The following is a 17,114-nucleotide window of genomic DNA, read 5'->3' on the forward strand; positions in this document are numbered from 1 at the left end:
CCTAGGAGGATCTTTAAGGTCTAATTGCACTATTAGAGTGTGATGTTCCTCTAATTTGGCTTTAGTGTCTCTGCCAGAAGGGTGTTTTAAATCTAGCCCTTTCCTGGTAGGGCTCCTGGGTAGGTGGCACAATGGTTGTGCATAGTGTGCCTCTCATATGACATTGTTTTCCTGATGGATGATCTAATGCCTGAATGGCCAGCCTGTGACATTAATTCATAATAGGTTATTGCCCTTGTGTCTCTTGATTGATATATGCGGAGTAAATTCTATCATGATGACCAGTCCCTAGGAGAGGCCTACGATGAAGAGGGTGTGTTGGCCGGGTCAGACAGAGGAGGAAACCTGATAAATTGTGTGACATCACAGGAGCAGTTTCTTACCTACAAATCCCAGTGTAAAGTGGGCCATGGATTACGGCCAGCTGGGAAGATTAGAGGGTAACTCTCAAGTTCTGTCAGCAGCTGAGGAGAGAGAGAGAGAGAGAGAGAGAGAGAGAGAGAGAGAGAGGGAGGGAGGGAGGGAGGGAGGGAGGGAGGGAGGGAGGGAGGGAGGGAGGGAGGGAGGGAGGGAGGGAGGGAGGGAGGGAGGGAGGGAGGGAGGGAGGGAGGGAGAGAGAGAGAGAGAGAGAGAGAGAGAGAGAGAGAGAGAGAGAGAGAGAGAGAGAGAGAGAGAGAGAGAGAGAGAGGAGAGAGAGAGCATAAGCCCAGTTATTTGCTGGGTCCAAGGCAGTACCCAAACAAATTCTCTGTGATGACTTCTGTTTCATGAGTTTAGAGAAAGTATGGATAGGAATCTGTGGGCTACAGTGAGACAGCAGCATAGCACCAATTGTTTGGGGACGAATCTGGATCAGCCTCAAGAAGGAGTTAATAGAAAGTTGGACAATGTCGAGGACCACTAAGCTGTGTGTCTTAGGGTTTCTACTGCTGTGAAGAGACACATGACCATGGCAACTTTTTTGTTTGTTTGTTTTTTCGAGACAGGGTTTCTTTGGCTTTGGAGGCTGCCCTGGAACTAGCTCTGTAGACTAGGTTGGTCTCGAACTCACAGAGATCCGCCTGTCTCTGCCTCCTGAGTGCTGGGATTAAAGGCGTGTGCCACCACCGCCAGGCCCCATGGCAACTCTTATAGAGGAAAACATTTAATGGAGGCTGGTTTACAGTTTCAGAGGTTTAGTTTGTCATCATCATTGCAGACATGGTGCTGGAGAAGGAGCTGAGAGTTCTGTATCAACATTAATCAGCAGGCAACAGGAAGTGAATTGTAACACTAAGCTTAGCTTGAGCATAGGAGATCTCAAAGCCCAGTCCCACAGTGATGCACTTCCTTCAACAAGACCATACCTATCCCAGCAAAGCCACACCTCCTGATAGTGCCACTCCCTATGAGTTTGTGGGGGCCAATTACATTCAAACTACCACACTGTGTTTCTTGAATGTGATAGTTAGCTCTGTCTACCTGTCACGGAGGTAGTATAAAACTACAAGTATTTATGGCAACAGTTTGTTTGTTTGTTTATTCATTCTTCTCTCATATAGTATCCCTCTCCCCATCCACTCCTCCTCTGTTTCCCTTCAGAAAAGAGCAGGCCTCTGAGGGATATCAGCCAAACTTGGCATAGCAAGTTACAGTAGGACTAGGCACATATCATCACATCAAGGTTGGATGAAGCAAACAAGTAGGAGGAAAAGGTTCCCAAAAGCAGGGAAAAGAGTCAGAGACGGTCTCCACTTCCACTGTAGGAGTTATGACAGCAATTTTAATGACTTAGAAATAGTTATGGTTTTGGGCTGGAGAGATGGCTCAGAGGTTAAGAGCATTGGCTGCTCTTCCAGAGGACCTGAGTTCAATTCCCAGCAACCACATGGTGGCTCACAACCATCTATAGTGAGATCTGAACCCTCTTCTGGCCTGTGGGCATACAGTCAGATGCTATACACATAATAAATAAATCTAAAAAATATTTAATTATTTAATAAAAAGAAATATTTAAGGTTTTAAGATAGATGTAAGTTTTGAGACAGTGAATCTCCTTTTTTTTTTTACTTTTCTCTCTGTGTTTTTACTAATTTATTAGTCACCAAAACATGAGAATTATGAGGCAATGGATTTGAGATGGCAGAGTTCCAAAATATGCCCCAATTTTGCAGTTTGTTTTAAAAATGAAAATCACCATGAAGCAACGGAAGTTAACCTTTAAAGATACTAAATATGGAAATAATTTTTCACAGTCACTAAAAAGAGTTAAAACCAAGTGGTTGAAGGTTATAAAGTACATCTTTAAAGAAAAGAACAAAACAAACAAACAAATAAAAATGCCCAGAGAGCTTTTCAGTATTTGAAATTTTAGGGTCTACAAGCTGGAAAAAAATACTAGAAGTTTTAGGATGGCGCCCCACTGGACTTAGTTTCTTTGTCTGATTGTTGAATTAGAATGCTCGATTCAATAAGCCATTCTTCATGTTTCATAGCTGACCAAGACAGACATTTCCATAATGTCAAAAGGAAAATAGGGTTTATTTGAACAGTTGTGGTAGAACCCATGTGGGGGAATGTTTTTTATAATATTTAATAGCTTCACATGTCCAAGACCAACTGCTACAGTGAACCCTGGTTAGGACATACTGTCTTCAAAGCCTGTGATCATGGGAACTCATGTTATGCCTCCTTTAAAACATGCAGTGTTTGAAATCTAATGTAAGTCTGTAAAATTAAACTGCAAGAATGGGGTTTGTGTCATCATCAATTACAAAATGATACTTTTGAATTGCTCCCTTCCAAGATTTTATCCAGTTATTTGATATTCATGAATAGTTCTGTGTACATTATTACTTGTTTTTATTCTTCTCGGCTAATTAAAGCCCAGAAGATTGGGTTGTTTCATTAGAGTAGATTGTTCCACCCCCCTGCTTTCTTTCTTTCTTTCTTTCTTTCTTTCTTTCTTTCTTTCTTTCTTTCTTTCTTTCTTTCTTTTTTTACTAAGTATCCATTTATTGATACACTGAAGAACAAGTTCTAGTCAGAAAGCCCAATGGCTGCAAAGTAGCAATGAATAGAAATAATAGCTCAAGATATCCATAACAGTTGCTAAAATGATAGAAAATATATGTGATTTCTGGTAACAATGTTACAATTTCTACTTGAGCCTATTTTTAATTGGTAACTGAGTGCTAGGTATCTTTGTTATATAAGGTCCTACCCAAAGACCATAATTTTCATAGTTGAAAGACAAAAATAACAAAAAGTATGGAAGATACTTGCAGAGACTCTGACTTTGGTGATGTTTGCCATGTCTGTCATAAATCAAGACTTTTCTGCCTGTTTTCTGGTATCTGTTGAATGATTAGCTGTGGACTTCTGAAATTTGACTCTGTCAGCATAAATATGCTTCTGAATATTAGTTATTACAAAGTTCCCAGTTGTATCTAATGATAAAACTTATTGGTCTTAAATTATATTGATTGCCATTTCTTTAATTTTTTGTAAGTACAAAGGACTTCTAGCTTTTGGGGGACCATATCAGTATTTACTATATACTATAGTATCATTTCCAGGCAAAAATTAGAAAAGCGACCTAGACTGTTGTTAAAAAAAAACCAACATTTGTTGTAAGGTAAAATGTGTTTTGCTTTGGAATACATGAACATTAGAAAATATACACTTAATTGTTGAGTGTGATGAGCATTTATGTAACCCAGGTATTTTTGAACAGAATACTGCAATTACTGCGCTGGGTTATTTTCATAGCTAGTGTTCTATTGCTGTGAAGAGATACCATGACCACAGTAACTCTTATAAAGGAAAACTGTTAACTGGGGGTTGCTTACAATTTCAGATACTTAGGCTATTTTTATCATGGTGGGGAGCATGGTGGCACACAAGCAGACATGGTGATGAAAAGTAGTTGAGAGTTCTACATCTGAATCCACAGGCAGCAGAGAATGAGGGACACTTTTGAAACCTCCAAGTCCACAACTGGTGACACACTTCCTCCAGTGAGGCTGAGGCCACACCTCCTAATCCCTTTTAAGTAGTGCCACTCCCTAATGACCAAGTACTCTAATATATGGTGGCTATTCTTTTTTCGTTTTCTTTTCCATTTTGTTTTGTTTTGCTTTTTAAGGACATGGTTTCTCTGTGTGTAGCCCTGACTGTCCTGGATCACACTCTGTAGACCAGTCAGGGCTCAAACTCACAGAGATCCACCTGCCTCTGCCTCCTGAGTGCGCCACCACTGCTGGGATTTGGGGGCCATTCTTATTCAAACCGCCACCGTTATGAAGGCCTTTATTTGTTTGATGCTGGTGAAAAGCACTGTGTAGGTAAAGTTCTTTGTTAACTGTCTTATTTAAATCCCACAACTCTCCATAGAGGCTCTCCTTTCAGTTCCATCATCCTCATGAGGAAACCAAGGGGCGTAGAAGTCAATTGTCCAAATGCTTGTGCAAATGAAAACTTGTTTGTTTATTTATTTATTATGAATATGACATGTCTGCACGCCAGAAGAGGGCACCATATCTCATTATGGATGGTTGTGAGCCACCATGTGGTTGCTGGGAATTGAACTCAGGACCTCTGGAAGAACAGTCAGTGCTCTTAACCTCTGAGCCATCTCTCCAGCCCCGCAATTGAAAACTTGTAACTGTTACCCAAAGCCTAAATCCTTTCATTAGAAAAAGACTTAAAATTGTACCTTCTTGGGATATGCTACCTAAATTCCCTTTTCTTTTCATTGAGGGCCAGGGATGTGGGGACTCCTCATGGTTCCTGTGCTCTAGGATCCCCTGGTGGGTACAGCACAGTGTAATAATGGTACAGGAGGGGAAGGTGGAGATGAAGAAAGTTCTGGGTGCGTGAATGGTGATTCTGTGATTGCATGCTATCAGTTATTTTCCTTTTGTAGAACCCTGTTGTGGTCAGGGACAGCTGACTCAGTGTTTAAGGTATGTGCACAATAAAGGATCATTTTCACGGCCCAAAGAGAAGAGCTACAAGGCTGGTAGTCTCTCTGTGTCAGAGTTTTGGATGTTCGTTATGTGGTGATGGGGCATTGATGAGCTTTGGCTGGTCAGTTCATGGAAATCGCTGGTTATAGCCAACCTGTGTCTAATACAATTAATTTTAATATGTACTTTGGAGATTGGCCAGCTACATTGGCCAGAATTGTTATAAACTCATATTGACTCATCAGCATGCGTATATACTTCTACAAATTTGAATGTGTTCTGTTATTTCTCTCAAAACATTGGCATTCTCTTTTAATAATCTTACATGTAGTTTGCTCCAAACACACAGCCCTAAAGCTTAGTGTAATAAATTATTATGCAAACAGATATATAAAGTGATCCCCCTTTGGGATAGTCATTGTAACATGATTGTTAGCTTTGTGATTATTTACCCTTCACAACTAGCCAAACAGAAATATTGTCTTTATGCAGTCTGTAGCTAATCAAGAACAAGAGCTAATATACTTCAAGAGTCTTGAGTTTTTAACTTGGTCCAAGATGTCACTATTAAAGTATAAAAATGGTAGACAGAGAAATTTAAAGATAATAAAGGCAGTATTAAAAACAAAAACTAGAATAAAATTAAATAAAAAAATTGGAAGCAAAGAGGCTCCCAGCATTGGATTCTAAAAGGAGAGCACAGAGTCTATATTGGGTTGTCAGCTGAAACAGAAACTCTAGTTTCACAGACTGTGGGAATGTGTGCTCATGAATGCAGTATGTGCAGAGGCCAGAAGAGGGCGCAATATTCCCTGGAGCTGGAGTTGTAGGTGGTTGTGAACAAACAGCCTTGGATCCTGGGAGCTGTGCTTTTAGTCCTTGGGAAGAGCCATGTTTCTAGACCTCTTGCCCTCTTTTTGATTGAGTGACATTATAGGGTGACTGTGGTAATCATCTGGATAGGATTTTAATCTGGTAAAATACACATGTAAGTGACAAGGGTTGTGTAAGGGGATGTTATTAAATATGCTTTGCTGTGAGTAGGGTTTCTGTGAGATTTCTAAAAAAAATTGTAGGGCTCTGTCTAGGAAAAGAGTAAGACCATATATGTGTAAGTTTCTCCTCCAATGTTGTAATTCATTTGCTGAGAATTTTATACAATATTTAGATTATATTCTTCCCTTCTTCCAGTGTCCTCCTCTACCTCCTACCCACCCAACTTCATGTTCTTTCTTTCTCTTAAAAAAAAAAAGAGAAAACAAAGCAACAGCAACAAAAACTAGCAAAGAACCCTGTGGGGTTTAGTTTGTGTTAACCATCTACTCCTGAGCATGAGGCCTGCATGTGGTTGACATACTCAATGTCATCCCATTAAAGAGAACTGACGTTTCCTCTCCAAGCAGCTATCAATTGCAAATAGCTTCTTGGCTACGGCTGGGAGTCTGTGTCCACTTTCCCTCCTCTGTGCTGGGATTTTTTTTTTCTGGCTTGAACATGAACTGTTTTTGTGTGTGCTGTGTAGTCTCTGTGAGTTCCTGTGTGCATCTGTCCAGTTGTGCCTGGAAAGTGCTGTTTCCTGGAGTCATCCACTACCTCTGGCTGGCTCTTACCTCTTTCTTCCCCCTCTTGCACATATATCCCCGAGCCTTGAGGAGAGGGATGTGATAGAGATATCCCACTTAGGGCTGAATACTCCACAGTCTCTCATTTCCTACGTGTTGTTGAGTTGTGGGTCTCTGAATTAATTACGGCTGCAAAATGTAGGGTTGATCTATTGGTCTTAAGGATAATTCATTGCTATTTTAACATTCTTATTAGAAATGTCTATATGCAAAAAGGAATATTGTCTCTCTCTAGGCACCTTTCACAGCAAATGTTAATTGTGCCGGAATTCCTGACTCTGAGCTTGTGAGAAGCTCCGTCCAAACTTTGGGATGGGGGTTGTTTTCCCTGTCCTCTTTCCCATCTCTCCATCCTCTCTCAATTCTACTAGCTGAGGTTGGAGAGAGGGTTGTTTTCTCTTTTTGTGTCCTCTTTTCCATCTCTCTATCCTCTCTCAATTCTACTAAAGCTGAGGTTGGATGAATACCTACTAAGAGACCTACAAATTACGTTTCTTCTCTGAATTCATTCATTTACTTTTTTGGGATCTCTTCCTATGTGCCAGGTGTTGAGAGAGATATATGGCGGCCAAGAAATAGGACTAATATACAAAAGACAGTGTGTCTGGTTGGAAGAAACCACTTGAAACTTTAATCTCTCTGCTTTAAACTCAGAACTCCATGTGTTATGTTCTCTTAAATACTCCAGTGTATAACCATCATGTTTCTTTTTTTATCAGTCTCTGAAAAACCATGGACCATAAACACTATGTGTATAGTATTTTTTTCTCCACCTTCTATCATAGGGGCTAAAATGGAACATGGAGGCTACATTTGATGGAATAATGTTGACTTTAAATTGGAAACAATTCCAGACTGATTTACTGTTTTAAGAAATTAGGAGTTTTTAGAAAGTACCCTAAGAGAATATAATGTCTTTAAATGTGAAGGGATATTATTTATTAATACTGTTGAAAGGTCATGGCACCTAAGATGTATATGGAAGAATAGGGTAACTGTTATTTTTTATGCAGTTATAATTTATAAGTCCTAAGACCCAGGATTTCTAACTTCAGCATTTGTAGAATGACTGCACTCCTCTGCGAATTCCCCTTCTGCTTGCAGAAATCAGATAAGGCTAGGAGAAAGCTGGGGTGCCAAGAACAAGGCGTGCAGATTCAGAGGGGATGCTGGGACCTCGGTGCACTTGGCCTATCAAGTAAGGCCAGCTGTTCATTTGTTTTATGTCCAGGTTTGGAATTCACCCAGTTGCCGGCCGAATGCCTGGTCAGCTTAACGTGCTTCTGGCCGAGGCAGGAGTGCCCTATGATATTGTGCTTGAAATGGATGAGATCAACCATGATTTCCCAGGTAAGCAGTGGAGAGGATGGCACACTTCAGACACCCTTTAAATGTTGTGCATGAAGCGGTACTACATTTAGAATATGAATGTGGCATTAGTGAAGACTGACAAGCTAAGGAATGATGTGCATACAGTAGATACAAGGCCACAATTAGGCAAGTGAAGGTTGCAATAGATTTATCAAAAGTGTTATTAAATTTTACTCTTTTGCAAGAGCTGAAGGATGCTGAAAATCCTGGAGCATAGTGCCCAGGTGAACCTGAAGCCTGGACAGGGTTGGCTTTTGAATCCCGGTGCCTGCTGTCAGTAACTTGTAGCCTTGAACGCCATACATGCCGCGGACTCCTCATTTACGGAAGTGCTTCTGTGGTCCAGTTCTTGGTGTCTGAAATGTTACTATTTCCCAATTGTACCAAGTCTTGAACAGTGAAGTAGCTCGTGTGTTCTGTTTCTCCTTCTCTTCCCCTCCCTCCCTCCTTCCTATTCCCTTCCTTCCTCTCCCCTTCATTTATAAGTACTGGGACTTCAGAAGATAAGGCACTGCACTTTATAGCTGTCATTGTGTAGATGTGGAATGGTAATGATGTTTGGCCAATATCATGTTTGTTAAAATTAGACTAGTTCCCTCTGGCAAGATTCCACTGTAAACTAAAAAGAAAAAAAACCATCCCACTGTTTATTAGAGAAAAAAACAACAACAACAAAATTGTGTGTATGTCTAGATGCACATGGCATTTCTGGAAGCATCCTTAGGTAATTTAAATTATAGTCCTTAAAGAGAGAATTTAGGCCATTTTAATTTTATGCTCCTTTTTAAATTTAACTGTTGTTAAATTATGTGTAAAACCAGCCAGTTCCAGGAATTATGGACACAGCTTTAATACAGTACAGACTTTTAGACATTGTTTTTTTTTTGACATTAGATTACATCTTAATTGGTCATTTTAAGAGTTGAAAATGGATTCAGATCTTATAAAATCATGTGAATAGCAAGATAATTTGGGGACAATAAAAGAATCAAAGTCGGGGTAGGTAGATCCAATGGGAGGGTAAGCGTAAAGCGGGCTTTGGAGGGCATGAAGTGCTGTGCAGGCCCGGCTGCTGGCTTCTGACTTCTGAGGTGGTGACATTTTCTGGTAAAGCTGTGTGTCGTTCCTGGCACAAGTGAGTCTAAGTATTTATTTTTGTTTTTGTTAATACATTACTGTAGTTTGCCTAAGGAGAAGTGTAAGTGCTCCGTCGTTTTATACTTTCTGTCTCTCCTCTGTTTTCAAATACAGACACGGATTTGGTTCTTGTCATCGGAGCTAATGACACTGTGAATTCAGCCGCTCAAGAAGACCCCAACTCCATTATTGCAGGCATGCCAGTCCTTGAGGTCTGGAAGTCTAAGCAGGTACATTTTTAGACTTACCATGCATTCTCATGATCAAACATCACTTGAAGTATATACACACAAAACTTTCTTTGCTTACCTGATGAGAATTAACAAAGCCTTTTAGGAGGCTCAGGCATGCAAGCATAGCTGAGGGCTAGGTCCCTGTGTCCAACTCCCTTCTGTTCTTTGGCCGCCATAGAACCTGAGTGAACGCTGCATCGTGAGTAGAACCAGATGAGATTATGTGGCTGGATTAACAAAATCTGTTGCCACAGCTGAGAAGGGGGCTGTAAGCAATTGGAATGTGTCTGGCCCAATTCCAGATTGAGTCCAGAGAAGCAGATGGCTTCCCTCTGGGACAGTGAGTCAGTATCATCGCCTTCATATACCAAGACGAGCACATTTTTTTTCCAGTTTATTTTTTATGGGGTATTTGTATGCTGTTATGGACTGTCCAACAGAGAGGTGCTTTAAAATCCAAACAATAACATGGCACAAGAAAGGACACTTCGCTCATGCATATGGCTCCTGCACAAAGCTAGCTGCTAGATTTTAGAGAATTTGAAGACTTCTAAATGCTCTTCGATCTACAGCCATGCTTTTATTGTAAGTATTATAGCAGTGCTGTGGCCAGAAGGATTCTTAGCCATTAAAAAGTGTATACTGCTCTCACAGAGGACCAGAGTTCGGTTCCTAACACCCACAATGGGAGGCTCACCACCCCCAGTATTTCCAGCACCTAGCTGTCCAACACTTTCCAGACTGTAAAGTTTGCATTTACATACTCTGCTACATACACATAATTAAACTAAAATAAAATGTAAAGTTAAAGGGGATTATAGTAATATAATGTATATTCCCCATTAATTTTGTTTCTTTTGTTGCAAATACATGAGCTTAAAGTATACTGTTTGAGATGAGTAGACCCAAAATGTCCTTGCTCTTGTATATATGGCTATTATCGTACTAGTAGTCAATATGTGAAATGTAGTAATGTCATATGATGCATGAACACATTTTCACTTCTTCCATTTTTGAGTAGATGGCATGTTCCCGAAGACATGCAGAGGCTTTTAATTTCTTGAGAACCAACTTGATATTGGCAGGATAGCCAAAATCTGTGATAAATATCAGTATGTATATCTATGTTATGTCAGTGTTTCTCTGTCAACCAACCTTCATCTTTGTGCTTGGTTGATGTATTCTAGTCTATTAGCTATATCCTCAAGAGAAATGACTTTATTTTTGCTGTGTTTTTGTCCTAGAACTTTCTGATTTAGTTTATGCTGAAGTGACAGACAAGAATCATGTATGTTAGAATTTGCATGTGGATGCTTGTGCACTAAGTTTGTTTTCTCTATATTATTTGTAGAAAAATGGATGGACTTCATAGTGTTGTTTTTCTAATTAGAAAATGTTATTCATAGACTTTGTAGAGAAAAGCACAAGAATGAAAGAAATCACTCTAATCTTACCACTTAGAGATAAACTTTCAACAAGAACTTCTTCCCTCTAACAGGCATAAGATTAAAAATGAACATTAATATAATGTAAACATACATTTAAAAATAATCTGTACAGAACAATTAATAGTGAGACATGTCTTTTTAACGCTCTAGGAAGAAATCCTGTGTGTTATTGCACAACTGGATTCTATGAGTAATGACTTGTACATTTCACAAAGCTGAAATCGAGTAGTTTGACTGTTCCCACCATAAATACATGATCAGTTGTCCAAGGAGATAGACATGTTTACCTGATTTAAGTATTGAGTGATACCCACATGTATTGAGATACTGCCTATACCCTATAACTGTGCATTTATATTTTCATATATGCCATATAACTAAATAAAAGTAAGGAAATAATATACAATTAAAACAATGACAAAACCAGAAATGGGCAATACTTTGCACCTATCAGGTCCTCTTGAATGGATTCTCTTCTCTCTTTGGTTCTTAGGTCATTGTCATGAAGAGGTCCCTGGGTGTTGGCTATGCCGCAGTGGACAATCCAATCTTCTACAAACCTAACACGGCCATGCTTCTGGGGGATGCCAAGAAGACGTGTGATGCTCTTCAGGCCAAAGTTAGAGAATCCTATCAGAAGTGAATGTTAAAGTTAAGCTGGTGTCTTCAGTTACAGGAACAGAGAAATGAAGCATGAGTGGATGAGCAAAGCTCCCAAGGCCCCAGAGAAGCGCCACAAACCAACAGATTGTCGAGATCTGCAACCCCTGACCCCCAAAAAGAAGCCCCGCAAACCAACAGATTGTCGCGATCTGCAACCCCTGATCCCCAAAAAGAAGCACCGCAAACCAACAGATTGTCAAGATCTGCAACCCCTGATCCCCAAAAAGAAGCCCCACAAACCAACAGATTGTTAAGACCTGCAACCCCTGATCCCCAAAAAGCATTGAAAAGTCTCAACATCTACCTAGTTATAGTTTTTGTCGCTAAAAGGCAAAAATATTTTGTTGACAGTGAAAGAATAGCCTCATTTTAGATGCAACCATATTGGATTTTTAAATTCTCTTTCAGTAGCTAGAAATGAGTTCAGAAGTTGAATGTGTAGGATTTCAGGATGTATTTTGGTCTGAAAAATATTAGACAGTATGAACATTACAGGCACCTGCATTTAGTTTTTTTTTTTCTTCACCAAATGTGACTAATTTGAAACTTTTATCAACTCCCGGCCTGTCCCCTTGCATTTTATCCATAGTCTGAACAATCATACCAAATCTGTTTCAATTTATCAGGCTGTACTTTAGATTCTAGATTCCAAAGATCTATTTTCTCACCTCTATTTTAATACATAAAAGGACTATATAACCTTCCAGAGATGCTGGAAGCAGTCTACTTGATATGATCAGTAAAACGTAACTTAAAAGTAATTAACTATTTTTAAAAACCCCATGGTCAACTGGAGATTACTCCAGTTTCAGTTTATAATGTGATATTGTGTTAACTGCTCTTGAATGGAATGCAGCCATTTGACTAATAAATGAGTTCATCATATTTTCAAAGTGATATAGACTTGTCTCTGATGACAAAGAGCTGAAATTGAATGGTTCTACTCATTATTAATATGGAGGGAAGGCCTAATAGGCTGAATTAATCTCTCCTCATTGTTTAGAAGACCAAATTGTCTTTCAAAACCGTAGTGACTTTTGAGGTCATATGTAATTTGATGATACTCAAAAGTGGTTAGCAGTACTTTTTAGCCATATCTTTAAGAACCAGTAAAAAAATCATGTCTTTTATAGAAGTCTAGATTTTCTTTGCAACTTTACCTTTATTTCAAAAGTGCTTAAAGTGGAGACAAATGTGGTACATTACCTTAATTGTCTCTCTGTGCTCTCCACTTGGTAACTCTCAAAGCAATTGTTAACCCATATGAGGCCTGGGGATATGGCTCAGTTGATAGATTGCTTGCTTTGTGTGCACGAGGCTCTCAGCTCAATCCCTAGTATTGAAAAAACAAAACAAACACAAAATTATTGACACATACAAAACTATCTCTAAATCTGAAGACTATCGATGCAAAATTTGCTTATCTTTACCAAGCTTATCAAGTACTAGATCTGTTGATTTGATGAGCAAGTTGTTTTGCTGTGCCTAGGATAATGGAGGAGTGAATGAAGGAGGGGGAGGATGGGCGGAGAAGGGAGGAGAGGAGGGAGTGGGGGGAGAGATGTTAGAGCAGCAAAGATTCCTTTTAAATGTCAAAGAAATAAATCTGAGATCACTAATAACTTCAGGGTTGGGTTTGTCATAAAAGGTCTATCAGAAAAGATTAAACAATTATCTTTATTCATGCCCCCTTCCTTCTTTTAAAGTACCCATAGGCGTTTCTAGAAAGTAGCAAGTTCATTTTGGAAAAAATATCCAAATAAACAATTTAAGTCTAAAAATAATTGAGGGGGGATTTTGTTTCTTTCCCCAGATACCTTTTGTTGGTGTGTATCTAGAGACAGTTTTGGTTATCAGAACTGGCAGATGCTACTGCCACCCAATTGGTAAAAGGTCAGGGATGCTGTGGAGTGATCATCCTAAATGCACAGGACCCCTTCCTGCACCGTGCGCTGCACAGTATTATCTTCCCAGATGTCTACAGTGCCAAGAATGAGGAACCTTGGTCTGTTCTACTCTGATGTCTTTCTTGTTGGCTTAAATACTACTTACAATATCTAAAGCATAGCAATTTTAGTTTATGGCACATAGTGTTTATATGAAAAAAAAAGGGGTATTTGCCTAACTGAAGGCTGAGGCTTTTGTTTTTCTGAAGCTGGGGCAAAGTAGGAGCTGTAGTTAATCACTGATCATTCGGTTTTCACCCTAATAGGTCAATGGGTAGGGGACCTCTGTTTTCCCTGAGGGACTATTTGAGACACACTGAAGAGCTTTGCTAATATACATCATATATGTTATATATACTATATATGACTCCTTCAGAGGCTGATGAGTCAGGAAAGTGAAATTGAGTCATGGTACACACACCCAGAGCAGTCTCTGTGTTATTACTGGCCATTGATTTCCAGAAGGGAGGGGCAAATCACTTGGTTGAAGGCAACAGTAGCCTGGTTTCTTTTGTATCTGGCATTAGTCCTAAAGACAAGCACTGGGCACTAAGACTGTACTCTCTTGCTGCGATGGCTTTTAGGAAACCTTCCAATGAAGAAAGCAAGTGACTGGGAAACAGGAACAGGCTGCATGCTTGCTCATGCCTGCAATAGCAGCAATTAGGAGACTACACAGTAGGACAGCAAGTTCCAGGCCATTCTGGGATACATAGTCACTAGTCTCAAAAAGTAAAAAAAAAAAAACAAAACCCAAATAAACAATCACAGTAACATTTATTTACTTTTGTTATTTATAATGAGCACACACACACACATACACACACATATGCCTGCCAATCCTTAGCCATCTAGTTGATCCAGTTGGTTATATTTAACTTTATTGCACAAGATATTTAAAAGATTCAGTTAAAAGATTTTCAAGCGTTTAACTCCTTACGTCAGTCCCTCCAAAGGAGTAGTGGCTTATGCTTTCAACTTTAATGCTGGGGAGATAAAGGCAAGAGGATCAGAGGTTGAAGGCCAGGCTCAGCCATCTAGCAAGTTTGAAATGACTACATAGGAGTCTATCTCAAAATCCAAACCAAAGCAACTTCTCAAATAAGAACAAAAATACTTCCAAAAGGGTGATGGTTTGGGGTTATTATTTGTGGTAAACTCTAAAAATCACAAGAACAACTTTTATAAAACCTCGTTTCATTTCTCCATTCCTGAGAAGTCATACAGGTGATAGATATGACTCATTTCATATTATTGTTTACATTATTGTTTTAGTCAGCTCTCTTAGATCTGTTTTGTGGGCTTTAGCAAAATACTTAGGAATGAATACTTTATAAAGAACAAAGGTTATTTGACTCAGGATACTGGTTGGTCAGAAAGTTGAAACAATTTGACCTGGCATCTAACGGCAGAGAAGCACAAAAACTGGCCTTAGCCAGGAGCCCAGATGGGAGGTAGGAAGCTAGCGAATGGGATAAAGCCAGGCTTATGCTCTTATAAGACCCTGTTCTTGAGTAAACGAATCTAACCTTAGGAGACTTGTTACACTCCCTAGAACAGTAGCAATCCATTTCTTAGAGTGGACTTAATTACCCTCACTAGGTATCCATCCTAAAAGGGCTTAGTGGTTCTTGAGACTGAACCTTTGGAAGATAAGTCACACTAACAAGTGTGTGTGTTTATGTGTAATACTGTATTGCCCAATGTATCCTACAATATGTTCCTCTCCAAATAATTGAAATTCTACCATTTATTTGCTTGTCTTATTGACCATCTTTAGTTTTCTCTCATCTGTTTCATTTGGGAATTTGTTTTTAAATTAATCATGCAAATGAAAGTTGTATATTCCTTTACTCGAATACATGTTTATGTCTTAGCATATTTAGACAGTTTCTATATATAGATATGCTATCATTCCATTAATAGAGAAGGACATTAGAATTCTGGGCACTAGGATAGAGAAGACAGGTAGCACTAAAACCTCTATGTAGCAGGTGCCAGAGCTTCAGAGAGTCACAGAATATCAGTAAGCATTTGATACTGACTAGAAAATGAGTCTTCATTCTTCCAATTCCACCCAAGTCATGGCCTTATACTTTATGGTCCAGGGTATTCTCTGATCCAACACAAATGTGGAATATATTATGTTTCAGCTGGCTTTAGGGGTTGTTCAGTTTTTCTGATCCCAGATCTTTTATTCTGTAATTAATAACTCATATATTCATCTAACTTAGAGGCAAATTTTGTATTCCCCAAGGCATAGGCTGCATGAATTAAAGCATTTTAGTACTGGAAAGCTGGGTAGCTTTTAGTATAGTTAAGGAGAGTAGTTCAAGTGTCTAATTTAGAGCTCTTGCCAATTTTTGAGTGCTTTGCTAGCAAATATTGAGTCAGAATATAAGAAATGGTAAGAAATATGAACCCCCTCCACACATGATAATCCCAAACCAAAGTCCTTTACTCTGGTGGTAGCAACTTGCACAACCATACTGCTCATCGGATTCTCAAAAGAAGAGCCAGCTAATTGGCAAGGAGAAAGCAAAACTTTCCTAAGCAAAGCTTTCAAAAATACTAGACCAACCAAGCAGCAAAAAACGGTCTCAAGTGAATTTCAAAGCACTCAAAATTCTCGTTCTTCAGTTTTATCTTTAGGAAATCACTCAAGCTTTTCCCCACTATTTAAACCAGTTTAGCTATTTATACTGGCAACATAGTGATGCATGAGACAGTAACTGAAGTACTGATATGTGAAACTTTTAAATATAAAGTGGCTGAAGAAACTAGATATGATAGGTATTGAATAAAATGGTTATGATAGAGGTAGAAAAATAAGCATGGTGTAATAGGGTTGTTAGAAGAACAGAGCTGGTGGAATGATTATATATGGAAGGGGTTGGCTTATGTCACTCAGGCTGGGGAGTACAAAATGGCCGTCCGTAGGTTGAAGAGGCTGAGAACACGGTAGCTGCTCAGTCCATAAGTCTGGGTGTCTCAGCTATTCCAGCCCAGCGATGAAAGCCTAGAGAATTTCCTGGAAAGCCACAGGTCTTCAGCCCAAATAAAAGTCTGAAGAAGCCCGGTTCTGAAACAAAGGGTAACAGTGCCAGAGTGGCATGTTTTCTATGTAATGAACCACTTTGGGTCATGTTTCCATTTCTAGAGTGTTACCTCTTGATAAAGTAAGCATGAGGACATTTCTATCTAAGTTTATATAAATATCAACACAGGCACATTTAAAACTGTATGGAAGAAAAAGGTTATCTTAGTTAGCTTTAATTGTAATTTGACACAGCCTACTGTCTTATGAGAGGAAAGCCTCACTTGAGGAGTTGCTCACATCCTCGGCACCATCCATAGGCAGGTGGTACAGGACTGTATAAGAACACTAGCTAAACACGATCCTGTAAGCAAAGCTAGAGAGCCAGCCAGCAACCTCCTTCATGGTTACTACCTCCAGATTCCTGCCTTACATTCTTGCCCAACTTCCTTCAGTAATGAACGATGACCTAGAAATATAAACCAAGTAAATCCTTTCCTCCCCTGGGTTGCTTTTGGTCAGAGTGTCTTATTCTCAGCATCAGGAAGGAAATCAAAACAGAAGGATAAAGGCAGTTACTCTGGTTTCACATTCACTTTTGTTCAAGACCCATGATCTGAAGGCTTGTCTTATTTTTCTCTTTGATTCTGGATAGAAAGACTCTGCTCATCTTCTCTTCACATATACACCAGGAAGAATAACTGCTGG

The 17,114-nt window shown here is 39.4% G+C and overlaps 1 protein-coding gene across 7 annotated transcripts in view; it reads left to right on the plus strand.

The window, feature by feature from the left end:
• Positions 1-13,207, plus strand: part of Nnt (nicotinamide nucleotide transhydrogenase) — a 93,400-nt gene extending 80,193 nt beyond the window's left edge. For all 7 annotated transcript variants that reach the window (XM_040728836.1, XM_040728830.1, XM_040728832.1 and 4 more), the window contains exons 20-22: positions 7,803-7,921; positions 9,194-9,309; positions 11,254-13,207. In XM_040728836.1, the coding sequence (XP_040584770.1) occupies positions 7,803-7,921; positions 9,194-9,309; positions 11,254-11,403 (385 nt within the window). In that variant the 3' untranslated portion in view covers positions 11,404-13,207. The remainder of the gene's footprint in view (positions 1-7,802; positions 7,922-9,193; positions 9,310-11,253) is intronic.
• Positions 13,208-17,114: the final 3,907 nt, after the last annotated feature.

Source organism: Mesocricetus auratus, unplaced genomic scaffold (assembly GCF_017639785.1).
Source record: "Mesocricetus auratus isolate SY011 unplaced genomic scaffold, BCM_Maur_2.0 Super-Scaffold_100020, whole genome shotgun sequence".
Lineage (NCBI taxonomy): Eukaryota > Metazoa > Chordata > Mammalia > Rodentia > Cricetidae > Mesocricetus > Mesocricetus auratus.